This window comes from Cucumis sativus, chromosome 2 (genome assembly GCF_000004075.3).
Source record: "Cucumis sativus cultivar 9930 chromosome 2, Cucumber_9930_V3, whole genome shotgun sequence".
Lineage (NCBI taxonomy): Eukaryota > Viridiplantae > Streptophyta > Magnoliopsida > Cucurbitales > Cucurbitaceae > Cucumis > Cucumis sativus.
This window is the reverse complement of record NC_026656.2, coordinates 5,107,720-5,125,665: the sequence shown is the minus strand read 5'-3', so window position 1 is coordinate 5,125,665 and position 17,946 is coordinate 5,107,720. Positions and strand designations below refer to the sequence as shown.

The 17,946-nt window shown below is 26.6% G+C and overlaps 1 protein-coding gene across 2 annotated transcripts; it reads left to right on the top strand.

The window, feature by feature from the left end:
- Window positions 1–10,751: 10,751 nt before the first annotated feature.
- LOC101203836 (protein CHLOROPLAST IMPORT APPARATUS 2) lies at window positions 10,752–15,458 on the top strand. Of its 2 annotated transcripts, none has more exons than XM_004149463.3 (3): window positions 10,752–12,524; window positions 13,245–13,407; window positions 15,022–15,458. In XM_004149463.3, exons 1-3 carry the CDS (start codon window positions 11,430–11,432, stop codon window positions 15,042–15,044), a joined length of 1,281 nt encoding a protein of 426 aa, XP_004149511.2. In that variant the 5' UTR covers window positions 10,752–11,429; the 3' UTR covers window positions 15,045–15,458. The 2 variants fall into 2 exon arrangements, with proteins under 2 accessions (XP_004149511.2, XP_011648958.1); XM_011650656.2 differs by having other exon boundaries at window positions 10,757–12,524; window positions 13,245–13,403; window positions 15,022–15,385.
- The last annotated feature ends 2,488 nt before the right edge of the window (window positions 15,459–17,946 follow it).

Here is a 17,946-nt window from a genome sequence, read left to right as displayed (position 1 = left end):
ATAATATAGATTGGGTAGTCCGGGTTATTCTGGTTCAACCCATATTTGTACACTCCTAACTTTTACCTCCAATTTTCTTTTTTTATTATCTATATTATAACCATGGTTTAAAAAATCAAGCTTTTGAAGAAAAAAAATAGCTTTTAAAAAAATTTCTTTTCTTAATTTGACTTTTAAAAAATGCAAAAAATTGTAAAACATGATAAAAAAAATATGCTTAATTTTTAAAAACAAAAAGCGAAATAACTACCGAGCCGAATCTAGGTGTTAAAATTTCTTATACTTATGTTTAAACATGCTAAAATGATAGGAGTGTTTCTTTCCTTTGTTTGATGTTTTTTATTTAATAAGAGTGAAAAAATAGCAAAAAAAAAAAAAAAAAGAGAATCTATAGAGATGGAATGGTGAAATAAGAGGCTTAATAAGGTATGGAAGAAGCAAGAGAAAAAAGTTAAAGAAATGGTGACCCGTCAAGCCAAAGATTATAGCAAAGGAGAGAGAAAAAGGAAATGTATTGAATTGATCAAAAGGGTGTAGGTAAACTCGTAACATGTTTTTACTTTTTTTTTTTAAAAGGTTAAAGGTATTATTGTTGCAACTTTCAAATTTTTAAAATTGTAAAAGTATTTTAAAACGTTGTATAAACAATTTATTATGTCATATATTAAAAATAATGATATTGTAATTTGTTTCAACTTTTTTAAAGAATAAGGGATTTGGATATTGAGTTCAAATATGAAGTTAATATGCTCCTAAAATTGGAAATTCTACAAAATTAATTAGTGTTTTTTATTTATTTATTTTTTTTTGTAATATGAAAAGGAAATATTTTTTTCTTAAGATTTAGAAAAACACTTGTTTCATTCAATAACAAAATTGCAATATATTTTGACATCACCATTGGAGCATACAAGGTACGCAAAATATTTTTGTTTCAAGAGGTTTAGGGATTTTATATGACATCTTATGTCAAATTGGAAGTTCTTTATATGTTCGGCTTTACAAAATGGACGCTTGTCAAAGAAATTTTTTACTGCCTAAATTTATTTGATTAAGTTTATGAGTTTAGTTGATACAATTAAGTTTCACACAAAGTTTTTCTTAACGAAATGTAATTGGTTCTTTAGAAAAAGAAGAAAAAAACATGAAGGAAATGTAAATGATAGGTTTAAATGGTAGAGTTTAAATTGATACTACGTCCTAAAATGTTTTCTCTATTTTTTAAATAAAAATAATTATTTTAGGACATGGTTGGAGTAATTTTGAAATTGATAAATTTAATTTTGTCATGTTCAAAATGATTATGTTAGTCTTAAAATTAAATTATTCAAAAACATGATTGGATAATTTACCTTTCAAACGTGTCTTTAGAGGTGTTGCAAGGTTTACTTGCACACAAGTTACGTACTAACTAAAGTCTTCTTTTTCAAATACTAATTTCGTTTTCAACCCACATAAAGGCCAAGATGAAATCGGCTACGAATAGGGCAAGTGAGATTAAGGAAGATGAAACTAAGGAACTTCAAACAATGGAAAGGATGTGGCGATACAAGAGAGCTAAAATCGCGATTTGAAGGAAAAACTTAGGGTTTTTTTTAGAAATAGTGGGAAAGGAAAATACAGAGAAAAACTTACGTTTTTTTAGAAAGGAGAATTGGAGAAATTTGGGAAAATCAAAGGAGGGATTTTTTTTTTAAGAAAATGGTGAAAATATATATTAGTTGACATTTAAAAAATATGATGAAATGTGGTGAAAATGTCAAGTAAGTATCACTGAACTTGACGTTTTTAACACGTAAGTATTTGGAATAAAAGATAAAAAAATTATATGTTTTTCACTAATTGTTATTCTTGATATTTTTTACATTACTTGACAGTTTTTATTAGAAACGTCAAATATTTCAAAACTACAAACGTGAAGTATTGTCAGTTTTGTAGTTGTGGTGAGTAAACAACCCATTTTGTGAATGATGGACAATTTTATTATTACCATACTTTTTACTTAAAATTCACTCAAATATTTATATCTATATCTATAATATAAAAAAAGGAAGGATGTGGGAAAAACATTTTTTAACAACTTTACCCTTTATTTATTTTTTAAAATATCATCTATACCGTTTGACAGTGGAATGTAATTATCTTAATTTAATTAAAATTACATTTTTGTTATTATCAATCAATTTATTAAATTAAAAATTAATTAAACCCACATAATTGTAATTATTTTTCTTAAATTATAATTAATTTTTTTAAAAAGATTGAATCATATCCAAAATTAAATTTATATAATAAAGTTTGGTTAAAATATAAACTTTATATTGTAATGTATCACTATACACTATACTAATTCTCAAAGTAAATTTAAACATTTTAAATTGCAATTAATATAAATAAATTTCATTACTTTTACGAGCTAGGAAGGGGACCTAATGAACCTACAGAACATAAGTTACAACGATATAAGATTAATTGATTAAACTCATTAACCACATTAATCTATATTCGTTAAATGTGTGTACATTCCACTAAAAACTCACGGTTGAACTCTTCTCACTAAAAATATATTTATGTGTCCACGGATATAGACCAATAACAGTAAGTTAATCCTTCACGAGTGTTAGTAACACCAACTGGGTCAAATTACCATTTTACCCCTAGGTTACCTCTAGTCCTTAAATATCAGGACTTCTCTAATGAACAACATGTTTATGGTCTAACCAATAAACAAAAATCTCTCTCGTGCCATAGAGAGGGTAGGACCCTTTGTTGAAGTCTTAGAGACATCATTTAAGGGAACACTCATCATTTAACGGAGTTACATCTGATGGTTACTATTTTGTGGTTCGGTCTTATGCAAACTCATTGCATAGGATACCCTCACTCGCATGTCACCTACACGAAAGCGTTGGATCATTGTGTTTGTATCAAATAGAAAGTGAGTTGTATCCATAATGTTACCAGGATAATGTACCTAACCTTATTCATATATTATAGACCCTTCAAGTTGATTTCGAATATTGATCCTTGTATGTCTCTATATACTGTTCAAGACTCATCAAACAGTTTAAGATGTTAGTTTATTGGATTCGAATTATTAAGACAAAACTAGTAGTATAATCAATATCATTTATTCAAATTATATCAATAACACTTTATTAATAACAGTCAATTGAATTATATTTACAATCTACGAGTTTTAGGTCATAAATCCCAACATGTGCATGGTTTTATCGATTCACATCTTATTTATTCACTTTGGGATTTGTTGCTTCTTCTGTTGATTCATCATTATTCATTCGCTTTGTTGGTTCTTCTCTAACTTACTTATTACTATATGTAGATGACATCACTGTTAACTGGACTCAACTCTTCTTATATATATGTTCTTAAGAAGCAATTGACATTGGAATTTCATATATATGATCTTTTGCCCTTAAAGTACTTTTTTGGTCTTAAAATTCACTTTTCGACTGATGAATTTTTTGTAAATCAAGCCAAATATCTCATCGATCTCCTTCACACCTCTGTAATCTCTTACAATAAATTATGTTCCAAACCCATATCTACTTCTATTAACCTCTATACCACTGCTCTGACATTTAATGATCCATCAGTTTACCGTCAACTTATGATTTGTTACAGTACCTTACTTTTATTCGCCCCGATATTGCCTTCTCTATGAATATTGTTAGTCAATTTATGCATAGCTCTACCATAGTTGTTCATTTCTTTGTCGTTAAACGCATTCTACGATATCTACGTGGTAATACAACCCCTGACATTATTTTCAAAACATCTTTGTTATCTCTACAAACATTTTGTGACTGGTGAGACTTCTGATCATCGCTCCACCTCGGATTCATTGTCATTCTTGCTCTAGGCCAATCTCTTGATTTTCCAAAAAGTAACCCATTGTCTCTTGCTCTTATCAAAGAAGAATAGTGTTGTTGCCACTACATGCATGCAACTACAGATTTTTACTGGATACGACAACTCTTATGTGACCTTCATGTTTCACTACATTATTCTTCACCAACTTTATGGTGTGACAATGTTTCAACAATATCTCTGGCTAATAATATTGTTTTTCATACCTGCACTAAACACATTGAAATTGATTACTATTTTGTTCTTAAAAAGGTACCACATAAAGACATCTCTGTTCATTACATCTCTTCCATAGAACAACTTGCAAATTTGCTAACAAAGGCCTTGTCATCCATTTTTGCAACTTCGTGACAATTTTCTAACTTCTCTTAAGTCATTAGTTTGAGGGAGGATATTAGAGGATATTCCATAATCATCTCGATAATTTATGTCCTTTTATGTTGCCTAAATTGTACATCCAATGATATTGTGATCTTTTCTATATATCATGTATTGTATATAAATACCATCTTTGTATCAAGAAATAATATATACAAATAAAATATATTCTTCAAACAATCTTATCAGTTCTTTCCCTAAGAATAACCGTTGTGATATATTTTTTTTCACATAAAACAAATGAAATAAAATAATCAAAAGGGAAGGTTTGTGAACCTTCGAGGACCAAAAAGAGGATTTGCCTCTATTTGTTTTGTTGTATCATGTAGGGAAAAGGTTGTAGAATAATTTTTGGAACCTTATGGTGAGTCAAAAACAATCACAAAATCAATATTCTATATATTCTAATAAATATAACTAAAATTAGAGTAGAAGATTATATTTATAACCCTTAAACCTTTTGTTTAGGGAACTTTTGACATCAAGTACTCATTTGATGATATGTACACAAAGTAATTGAATTATATAATCTCATACATCATATATATTTGGTAGATGAGAACCTAAAAGATGAAGGTCCAATCAATGGATTTCCCATGCTTTTGCCCATTAGTTTTGACAGTGAATTAGATGATGAGGTAATATCTATATATTATTAATTCAAAAGGGGGGGAATGGGTTTCTCCATGATATAATATAAGAGAAAGGCCAAAAATGGGATAAGCCCATCATCCATCATCCTTCCAACCTGCAAATCTTTGATTGAAAGAGAAAGTGCTTTTGGAATCTTCTATTCACTATCAATTCTTTTGCTTATACTATATAAATTTTCTATTTATTTAATCAATTCCCACTCTCAATCCTGTAAAGATATTTTTTTTCTCGTAGAAGAAAAACTATTATTGTTTTCTTTTTTTAACTACAACACAGTGTTGATTTTTTAATAAATGACCAAATAAAAATGTAAAGAAAAAAAAAAAAAGAAACTGAGCAACTGTTTAAATGGTTGTTCAACATAATTATTTGTAATTAATAAAGATAAAGAAATCTCGTATATGTAAATTAAAATAAAGAATTTATTTAACTTTGAAAGAGTTGTATGGTATTCCTAAATATATATTCCATAATAGTCCCATTACTATTGCATTTTTTAAAAGGGTTAAAAGTTTTATTTTAAAATAATTTATAAATTTATTTGGAAAGACATTTTAGAAATAGTAAAATAAATTAAAATATTTACGAGTTATAGCAAAATTTTTAAATTCTATTATGAATAGTCTTCTACCACGCTAATATTTCAATAACTATCATTGATAAAATTTGCTACATGTTATAAATATTTTGTAAAATTTTATATTTTAAATTTTTTTCCAATATTTATATTATTAATAATTAAAAAGTGTGGGAATAGAAAAGCATACTCATAAGCATTATTTTCTAAATAAACAAAACAAATAACTAGAAAATTTAAACAATTAAATGAATTATAATTAAACAATGTATTTATTTTAATCAATTATATATGAAATTAATACTAATAGTATTTTTTTTCTCTCCTTTTTTTAAAGTCTAGTTAATACTTCCAAAAGTTGAAAACCTTTCTTAGAAGGAATTAAAAAATAATCAATATGTCACCCTCACAATTTTCATATAATAAATTCTAACATCAAAATAGTTAATTAAATTAGTTATATTCATTGTCAAATATTATTTTACTCAACAATATCTTTTATGTTTAGTCGTTGTTAAAATTAAACGTAGTTCTTAATTATTATATAAACTTTTTTAATTTAATTAGTTTCTTAAATATACATTTTAATATTTTTAAATTTTTTGACAACTTCTATTACATTGAAAAATGTTAAGACCTGTCTTATATAAATTTCTTATTCAAATACTTACTAAAAAGTAGAGATTTAGAGAGAAAATGTCATTAAGATTAGAAAAGAAAAGAAAAAATGGATCATACTCATTTACCGATCATTATATTGCATAAATTTATCAGCATCTCCAATTTTGTAAATATTACTTTTATGACTAAATGTACAATTGTATTAATACAAAAATACATCTGCAAATGCACGTGATAATACACTAGTATATATAAATAGGAAAATTTTCAAAAAAGAATCATAATTTACAAAATATTTATCATCTATAACAAATTTTATCATTGATAGTCATTTATATTCTATAGTGATAGAAGAATATCATTGATAGAATTCAAAATTTTGTTATAATTTGGGAATATTTTAATTTCTTTTGCTATTTTTAAAAATATCCCTTATAAATATTTAGATTTATTTTACTATATTTGAAAACAACTTAACCTAATAACAAGTTTATCATGTTAGGCTACACTAACCGTACATTAAAAAGAAACAAGGTCTAAACTTTAACTTTAATTTTAAAAAACTATGTATTCTTCCAAAAGTTTAACATTTGTTTTGGCTTTTCAAAATTATTCTTAGAGTAGAAATCAATTAAAATGATAGAAAAAAATTTGTAAGGCTAGCATGGACAAAACATCTCTAATAAGCTAGTTTTTTAAACATGTAAATATGATGTTGTCAGATCGCATAAGACACAGAAATATATCCTGGATCTAGAGCGTTAAAGATAATATTACCTTAATTTTCTGGACATTACAATCTTCCCTCGTTTGAAAGAAAGTTCTAATTCTCGAACAATAATTAATAAAAAACTTCACTAAATTTCAAAATCTTTAACTTCTAATTTAATTAATCTAACACCAACAAGTTCCTTAATTTTCAATTTCAAATTTCAATTAATGAATGTGTAAGGAGACCTAAAACATTTATAAAAAAATTACAAATTATATTGCTAAAATCGATAAGTTATAAACTCCTCACCATTTGCAACAATATATTGGGTCTAAATTTTATTACATTTACAAAAAAAAAATACATTAAATTGCATTTGCTAATACTTTTAATTTGATTTCTAATAATTATAATTAACCTAAACTCGAAGTGTTTGAATCACCAAATAAACTTGATGGAGTGAATTATATGGTTGAGGTTCTAATTATAATTGTTGATGCTTTCCATCATTATTACCTACACTTCACTATAATTTTACTACTATTTCATACAATATATAACTTACAAATTGTTATAATCACCTACGGTAAAATCAAATCAACAACCCAAATGCCCAAAAATTTATGTTATATATTGATAATTTTGAAATGCTCATGAAAAATGAAAGGATAATATTGTAAGTCATGCAATAATATATTTCTTCTTTTAATAAATTGGAAGCATTGGAACAATATTCTAAATAATTTCTAGCAAAAATAACAACTCAAATTACTTTATATTACCCCATCTGTCGGTAAAAAAAGCATAATCAAACTACAATATTAAAATGAATACATTTTTAGTGTATTCACAAAGATTATACATACAATACATACATGTATACACATCACACACACACACATATATATAAGTATATAATCTTAAAGATGATAGGTCAAATTATTTGAATGTTGTTTCTCCAAGGACATATAATGAACTATTTTCTTTTCTAAAAGTCATATGTCATATCTTAATTTAATGCTTCATTCAAATTATTTAATTTTGTTATTTAAAAGCAATCTACCCCTGCAAGTCAAACATGACAATAAACTTGAGAAATATTGATAATTGATGATCTACATATTATTTATCTTTGGCAACCCTTCCAATTCTATTTTTTCAAATTGTGTAATTTAAATAATGCAAATTTTTAAAACAAGCAAGATTTTTATTATATTTTCAATATATCTAGATTTTAAATTTTAAATTTTAAACCATAAGAACAAAAAGTGTTATTAACTCAATTTATTTATAAAAAATCAAAATATATTATAATATATATATGGATATTAAACTAATTCAATACTATCCCACACCTAAATGGTCTTTATCCTTTTTTGTTTGTATTTGATGAAATTGGAGGATGTTTATTTAAAAATGGAAGAAAAGGAGTGTAATATGTTATGGAAGAGAAGATAAAATGTGAGAGGTGAATTTAAGAAGTAGGGCAGTACAAAGGGAATGAGCCAATCCCAAAAACCAAGTACTCGTCTTTATCCAATATCAATGGCTCTTACATTTCCATCTCATCCCATTCAAAAGATAAGTTTTTCTCTTTTTTTTTTTTAAAAAATAATTTTTGTGAATTTAAAATTGCTTGTGTGTATACTTTGGTTACCATAAAATCAAAATGGGTTTTTCTTTCTTCTCTTCGTTCTTATTTTTTGGATTAGTATTAAATCCTATGGTCGATAAAGCCCTATTTGTCATTTGTTTCTAAATGATATGTGATAAGATTACGATTCCCATTACACCAATCATATTTCACTCCATTTCTTTTTTTATTATTGTTTTTCTTTTCTGTTAAAATATGTACTTACCAAAGTAATAATAATAGTAATTGTAAATTGTTTTACAATAAATTTTTTCATTTATAATACTCTTTCTATGTCCATTATAATTTTACAAGGAAAATAGTTGTGATAGAATATATTTTATTTTGATAATTATTTGTGTTTTGGTTTAAGCTTTTTGAAATTTTAGTTTCTATTAAAAAAACTATTAGTTTTCATATTTTCTAAGTAAATATTAAATTTTTAGGGAAAGGAGCTATTTTAATTCTTTTCTTTTACTTAAAAATTTTGATTTGGATTTTGAAAAAAATAGACTAATAAATATGTGAAAGTATGTTTATTAGCTGAATTTTCGAAAAACTATACTAAATGTACGGCCTCGTCATTTTAATAACTATTTTGTTTTTGGATGTTCTATTTTTTCTTTTCTTTTTGAAAATCATCTTGTTTTCTTTCCATTTTTGAAATAGGTATTTTATATTCAACGTAAAAACATATTTGAATTACAAACCAATTTTTTTAAAATTAAATCAATATTTTTCAAAATAGTACTTTTTTTAGCCCTTATATATTTCATAATCATTTGCTTTTTTGTTTTTTTTACCTTTCTTAAAGCTAGCTCTACTTTCTAGTCCTGTGAACTTTAGTCCATTTTTATTTTCTGGGGCTAAAATATGTATTAACCAATGTTTGCATCTTTGTTGAAAAACATATGAATTTTTAGTCCATATTTAAAACAATAAATTAATTTATTAATTTATAAAAAGTTATATTCACTTTAGAAATTTAACAGTAGAATTCAAATGTTTGTTTGAAAGAAGTGAAAATTGTACTCAACATAAAAATTTTAAAATAAAGACAAAAAAATTCAAACACTTTTTAATTAAACATTTTAAAAGGTACATGATAAAGCAAAGAAAAAGAAAAACTAAATGAGAACCAAAAGAAAAAAGTGCAACAAAGAAAAAGTTAAATTATAATTACAAGACTCATAAAAGGTAAAATGTAAAAGTTGATTGAAAATTACAAAAATTAATGTGTTAATAAGAGAGAAATACAAAAGTTGAAGAGTTAAATACTTAAAATTAGAAACTGAGGAGAAGTGAATGTACTTAATAAATGGTAAAGAAAAAATGAAAAGAGATAGAATGTTGAATAATTATATTGGAAAAGTAAAAAATAAAAAGGGTTAGGATATGATATTTTGGAGAAATATCTAAAAAGTGCAAGAGGATATAATATAATTTATAGATGAAAAATAAGAAAAATATTTGAAAGATAATAAGAAGTGATTGAAGGTAATAAGCCCAACGTTTGATTGCCAATTGCCACACATAATCCCTCAAAAGATACCAAAAAGGTCCCAATCATTGCTCCCTTCAGACAAATCATCCACCTCATTCTCCTTCCATGCACGTGACCCTCCCTCCATCCCATCTCAGCCCTAAACAAAATCTCCTCCTCCCAATCACCTTTTGCCACCTCATCAGATAAGAATACTCCCCCTCCTTCTCCCTCTTGCCTATGTGGCTTCCCCTTACTGGAAACCCCCATTATACAAACTCTCACGCTGGTCCCCCCTTTCCTCTCTCTCACTTACCATTTTGCCCCTTTTAGGCGGTCTCTTATTTAATGCCCCCTCTTCTCCTTCTCCTTCTCCATCTCCATCTTTTTATTATTGCTCTATACTCTTATTAATCTACCTATTTTTATTATTACCCTCCTTTTCAAATATATTACAAACCTCTCCAATATTTACGTCGTATAGAATAATTCTAAAAAACGGTTACATTCGAGGATAAAATTAAGAGGGCTATCAAATTCAAATAAGATTAATGATTAATATTAGCATGAATATATGGTTGAATAAATATGAAATATTTGAATGCATCTCAAACTATCACACTATTAAAAAAAGAAAAAATATCCGATCAAAACAAACAAAAGTTACTATTTCAGATGTGATCAATAAGAAGAGGGGTAAATCAGGGAAATTATAATATATTAGGGAATAATTGTTACATTGAGACATAAAAACTAATAAATAAAATATAAATAAAAGCATAATAATTGGAAGGATAAAAAAAAAAAAGAGGGAGAGAAAAAAGTGAGAGTAGTCCCCACCGGCCTGCAGAAACTGAGCCTTGTCTCGTCTTGTGTTCTCTTCTATCTAGTAATCTCCATCGCCCAAAACTGCAACAACAACACTCTCAGCACAATAACAAATCTACAAGAAAATAAAATTAGAGAGAGAGAGAGAGAGAGAAAGAAAAAAAACTTGTTTGTTTGTCTCTGCAGAAATGGCTATATGTACAGCACACTCAACGGATCTTTCCCTTTTATTATCTTCCTTCTCCTCTTTCTCTTCACTTTCTTCATCCTTTCTCTCTGCTTTTCACAAAAATTCAAGGTGTGTTCATATTTAGAAATCATACTCTTTTGCCTTTCTTTTTTGGGTTAATTCTTTGTTTTTTTGTTTGGTCGAGATTTCTCCCCATTTCCATGCAGAATTTCCCAAATTCCTTCTGGGTTTCTCGGGATAAGAGAGAAAGGAAGTAAGATTTGGAAGGCAAAAAAATAGAAAGAGTCATTTTTGGTTTTGGGGGGTTTTTGTTTTGGGTTTTTTCATGGTTTAGGGTTTAGGGGTTTTGTTCATCTTATCAATTCCTTCAAAATTTTCCAAGTTTTTGATGGGATTGGCTTACTCTCAGTAACCAAACAGAGTTTACAGGTTTTCTTGTTCTTTCTTCTTGGTTGGATTTCAATGTCTTCTCCATGTATAAGTGGTGGTGGGAGGGCTTACAATTTCGATTTAGAGATTCTGAAATCTCCATCTTCTTCATGGACAAGAACTTCACAAACTTCATCGCCATCTTCAACTTTATCAGAATCAAGCAACAATACAACACAGTTAGCAATCTCAACTCGAAAATTAAGAACACCGCGAAAGCGCCCAAATCAAACCTACAACGAAGCTACAGTTTTGCTGTCAACGGCCTACCCAAATGTTTTTTCAACCAAACATCTTACCAATCCGCGAAAATTCACCAAATCTCACGATGATTCTTCTTCTCTCTTCTGTGAATCTGCTGAATTGCTTTTGCCTTTTCGAGTAATCGATAGTTCTGGATTTCTCCTTCACCAACCGCTGCTCGAAGAAAAGCCTAATTCCCAAATTCATTCCAAATTGACCAATCTTTGGGAAAATCGACCCTGTTCTAGTCCTGGAGAGATCGATTTCCAACCGAATTCCATGGAGATTGAAGAGATTGAAGATTTCGATGCGGAATCGATTCTTGACGAGGAAATCGAAGAAGGAATCGATAGTATTATGGGTAATCTGAGTGTGGATAACCTAGAAAAAGGCAATTCAACGCAAGATTCTTGTGTGAATGCGAATAACCATCCACGGAATTGGAATTGGAATCCAATCGGTTTAGGCTTCAACCAGAAATTCGAATCTGGCTTCGGATTCCGTAAGGGAATCGAACGAACAGCAATTCGAGGAGTCGATAATGGGAACTGGTGGCGATTTCCGACTGTCGATGTAATCGAAATCTCTCCTAAACTAAATCCAAAACCACCAGCTCCAGCTCCAACTCCGACTCCGACTCCAACACCGGCAGCCGTCTCGACTAAGAAGAAGAAAAAGAAAGTGGAGAAGCTTACAGTGATTGAATCAAAGAAAGCCGCAATTCCATTACAAAAGGAGAAATCAGAGAAGCCGATCCCGAAATTGAAACCTACTGGATTACTTCTGAAATTGAACTACGAAGCCGTCGCTGACGCTTGGTCTAGCCGGGGATCTCCATTTTCCGATGAGATTCCAAGTTCCGATACGGCGGGAAGTGATGTAAATGTACGTCTCTCACTACGCCACCGAAAATCAAAACCCAAGAAACTTTGATGCAATCAAAAAAAAAAAAAAAAAAAAATACAACAAAATAAAAATGCTTCCCTCCCGGAGTTTTAGGAATCCCAAATTCTTCCTCTGTTATTGTTTCATTCCCCCTCGAGAAAAAAAAAATTAAAACAAAATTAGTAGTGGTTAAATTACATTATTAGTCTTTGTTAATCTTTATAAATCTGTAGTTTTTTTCTTAATCTAAACTTAAATTTTAGGTCAAATATTTGAAAATGTAGTTTCCGTTACTACTAGTTTGTCATATGGCAACCTAATTAAACTCTATATACATTGAAAAAAATTTACTAGTACAATTAATTTTGGTAAAATTAAAACTTTTAAAGCTACCCATTGAATTTTTTTTTTGGTACGAGAAAGGTGAGGAATTAAAAATATTTTGACTTAAATTTTTTTATAAGAAAAAAATAATGTGATTATGATTATTTTCTAATTATTATATATAGAGCGTTGATAGATTTGGTTGTCAGTGGAGTCACTTTTGTCACGAAAAAGGAAAAGAGAACAATAATTTAAGTATTGAATGGGAGGGTAATATGGTAAATGTGATATTATATTTTAGTTGGTCCATAAAAAAGAAAACGTAAAATGACGAATATATGAATGATTGTGAAGGGAAAGAAACTAAAAAGTGAGGATATATTTGGAAATTGGCAGGCCAGGGTGGCGAATATAGATTTATTTACGGAGGGTGGAGGATTATTGAGAGAAGCCAGCGTGTTACGGTACAAAGAGAAAAGGCGGACTCGGTTGTTCTCGAAGAAGATAAGATATCAAGTTAGGAAAGTCAATGCAGATGGACGGCCCAGAATGAAGGTATGTATGTGAATCTCCTGCATCCACATTCATCTGATTACACTCTTTTTCTTTTTCTTTTTCTTTTCAAATATCTTAATTTAATTTTTATTGTTAGTTTTAAATTCGTTTACAAAAATAAAATTGTCAAATTTAATCCTAAACTTATTAATTTGGATTATACATTTTCTAATTTCATTAATTAATGTTGTAGTTTTAGGCTTTGGTTCAGTTTTGGTTAATCACTTACTAAGTTTAACAACAAAACCTAAATTTCTTTCATAAACTCATTCCTTTCCATACAAATAAAGTTATTTACAATCAAATAAATTTTCTTTTCACTAACAAACCAATTATTCATTAATAACTTTCTTAGAATTCATGTCATATATATAATTGTTGTTTTTCAACCAAACATAAATTTCATTAGCTCATTATGTTTATCAGTATAGTTTTCATTTCATATTTAAATTTCAAAATCCTATACCTCTAAACCATGTTTGATAGTCAGCTTTATCTTTTTGTTATTTGTTTTTAAACTATTTTTTTTTTAAAGAATAAACTTATTTTAAAATTTAAAATGAAAAAAAAAGAAGCTTTTTAGAACAAATATTTTTTTACGAATCAAACCCATATAATTTTTGTTTTTAATAAGCAAAAAAAAAAAAAAAAAAGCATAATATAAAAAACATATAAAAATTTTAAAATAGTGGTCATTTTTTTAAAAAATTTAGTCTATTGTTACAAATTTACCTTTAAGTTTTTTTCTATTTGAATTTTGATTTTAATTTATAATTTTTTTCTATTTGAACTTTCCATCTCCATTCTTTTATTAAATACTTATCAATTAGTTTTAAATAATATGAAGTAAAATTTTAATTTAGTTTAGTGATGAAAACTTAGTTAATTATAATTATTTAAAATTAATTAGTGACCTTAAGTACTATAGATAAAAATGTTTAGTGAAAAAACATCAATTCTTGTATTTGTAAAATTTTAAAAGAGAAATTTTAAAAAATAACAAATTTTAATAGAATTTAAAATTTTCTATAATTAGTAAGTATTTTAATTTATTTTGCTATTTTAAAAAATGTCTCATTTTAAAACTTGAAAACTTACCAAAAAAACCTTAAAAATAAAATGAACGTTTCGCAACATTTTAATTTTTTTGTTTTTTGTTTTCCAAATTTTATTTTTAAATTTTTATTTATTAAAAATAATAATCATGTATGGTAATTCAAATTTGTTTTTCTGATTTATATTTTTCTAAAGCCTTTTTCTTCAATTTTTCATACCTTTGAAAACAAGTTTCTTGTTTTGTTTTTTTTTTAAAAAAAAGTGAATTAGTTGCACTTGTTTTTTAAAAATAATTTTAAAAAATAAATGGATTATCAAATAGGCATTTTTTTTTTAAATGCAAAAGAATTTATAAAAATAAGAAAATATAGATTTGGTTAATGTACAATTTTTTTAATACTTAATTACTAACTTGGAATAGTGACTTTTACACATCTGTAGTTGTATAGTTTTGAAAAATAAATACATTTTGCCATTAATTGGTTTAGAAAATGTAGAAAGAGTTAGAAAGAAATGAGATGAAATGAAAGCGAAGACTGAAAAGACGTTTTCCTTTTGGCAGGGGCGTTTTGTGAGGAGACCTAATTCAAGCGGCTATAGAAAGGAGACACACACTTCCCTTTAGGATTCCATTTTTGAGTTCACTTTTTCTAGACCTACTTTTTTTTTTTTTTTCACATTAATTATTATCATCCTTTTTTCCTTTTTTTTCCTTTTTTTCATTATATTTTCCAAATTTTCCGTAATTAGTTTTTTTTTTCCTTTTTTTTTCCAATTCCAAAAAAGGTCAATGAGAGAATGCCCACTAAGTAGATGGTCAGAGATTCAATAATTCTAGGCTTTCTTTTTTCTTTATCAATATATGTATTTTTCCTTTTTGGAGTTTTGTTTTATTTGAGAAGAGGCTCATATGTTTTGAATTCCTACCTTTGGTGTATTTTGCTACCTATTAATCTTGGAAATTCGTAGTTTATAGATAATCGAAGAACGTTATTTATATATTCAGAAAAACCTACCTTGCTTTTTAAATTTGAAATTGTGTATACATTTTATTATCAATACAATATTCTAAAATGCATAAGAGCATTTGCAAATTTAGTTGTAGTTTTCTAAATTTGTAATCTCAATTAAAAGAATACAAAATAGGAAAAAAATAAGTATATTCGTAAGATTTTTTTAAAAAAAAATTAAAGAAGTAAATGACATGATTTTTATTGGAATAAGAGAAGAAAAAAATAGAAGGAAAGAAAGACATGAAATAGAAAGTAGTAAAATAGAGAAACGTTAGTTTAATTCTCTATAGAAATAAAATCCAAAAAACATAATAAAATGATGGTAATATAGATATATTAAAATAGGAATGATGGAAAATAGTGATTATAAGGGCAAAGAGGAAATATTCAAATTCTCCAATCATTCCTCGTTTGAATACAATATAGAAAATAAAATTAAATGTTTGAAAAACAAATACACCGATACTTTGGTACGTATAGGCTAAAAATCACTTTTTTTTATAAACTTTTTCCTTTCTTAGTATTTTTTCCCATTAATTATATAGTACATAACTTGAAAGTTACATTCTACTAACATCAAATACATATATACGGGATATAAAGAACCATGTCTCATCTTGAAGAGTGACACTTATTAGACTTGCAAATACATATATATGATATGAAGAATCATGTATCATGCATCATGAAGAGTGGTACTTCTTATACCCAACAGATATTTAGGTTTGACAAATTGTATCCCATATAAAAACAATGAAATAGAGACTCGATAAATAAAAAACAACAACCCAAAAATAGAAACAAAAGATTCTCTTAGGTTTGAACAATTTTCATATACCAATTACTCAGGTATATTGCATGTGTTTATATGAATTTTGTAATGTGAATGCTAAATATTTATTGATTTTAAATTGTGAATGTGAACAATCATGCTATACTACAAAGTTTACCTGTATAAATATATAATACAAAATCAAATATCTCTTGAGAATAGAAATAGTATAATTGAATTAGATTTCAACTGAAATTATTGAAGAAAAATAATTTAAAATAAAACAAATCATTAACAACTTGTTTATTTATATATATATATATATATATATATATATATTTGAATTTGGGTAGGAATTATCAAATCTTTATTATTAAATGAAAGTCATATGAAGAAACGTAAATGAAAATAAAAGACTAATGATATAGATTAAAAAAAATTCAAACACACTAGAATATCTATTAGTTTAAGAAAACATCGAAAAAAAAAGTAGTCATGTTGACGATCATGGCCTTATTTTGTCATTGAATATCTTGAACATCCAAGATTCAAAACATCAATATTGATTAATATTTATAAAAATGATTTTAAAATAAAATAAAATAAATTAATACATAAACATTTTTAACCATATGATATAGGTGTCCATTCACTCTTTATATCAATCACAAGCACCTCATATACGTGCATGAGTCTATTAATATGTCAAACTTAAAACATATAAAAATTTAAAATTTATTTTCTATAATTTTAAAAAGAAATTGAGTATTTATAATTTTAAATGATCGAATTTATAAAAATTTCACATATAATCTCTACAATTTAATAAAATTCTCACATATAGTAAGGGCTAAATTTATGATTATAAACCACAACCAAATTTTAATCTTTTTCCCAAACTATAAAAAACCAAACTTGCAATTCAACAAGTTTAGAAGAACCACATAAAAATTTATTATTTCATAGTAGGAGAAAACTACAAATATAATAATTAGATTAAAAGTATTATCATATATAATCAATTTTAAAAAATTACAAATATAGAAAAATTTGTAATCTCTCAATAATAATATAAGTCTTGAATAATGACCATAAGAGTCTATCACTATAAACCATAAGAGCCTATGATAAATTTTACTATACACTTTATTATTATACCTTAAAATTGTTATTCATTATAATTACTAAAAGACTTTATTTAGAAGTATTTAGTGGTCGTTGTAATGTAACGTAAATATATACTATAATATAAAATTCATTAATTTTGAACGTATTTAATTTATGTATGTCTTTTCCATTGTTTTCTCCTTCCTTCCAATTTTGTTTACTACTTTCCAACATAAAATTTTGGATACAAATGGTTATATCAATTAATTTAAACTATTTTAAAATAGGAGAATTGTCAAAAATGCAAAAATATAACAAAATTTTAGATTATATTAATAATAAATATTTAATATAGAATAGTATTAATGATATTGATAAAACTCAAATTTTTTGGAATATGAGTTAAATATTTTAATTTATTTTATTATTTTATAATTTATTTAAGATGAGGATAAAATATTTGTAAAAGAAGGTAGGATCTGACAGAAAATGCCAGCAAAAAGATCGTAGAGGTGACACGTTTTGATGCATTCCAACCAATCAGAACACAACTCCAAGAGATTCCATTACGCAATTACTAGATTAACCTTCCATT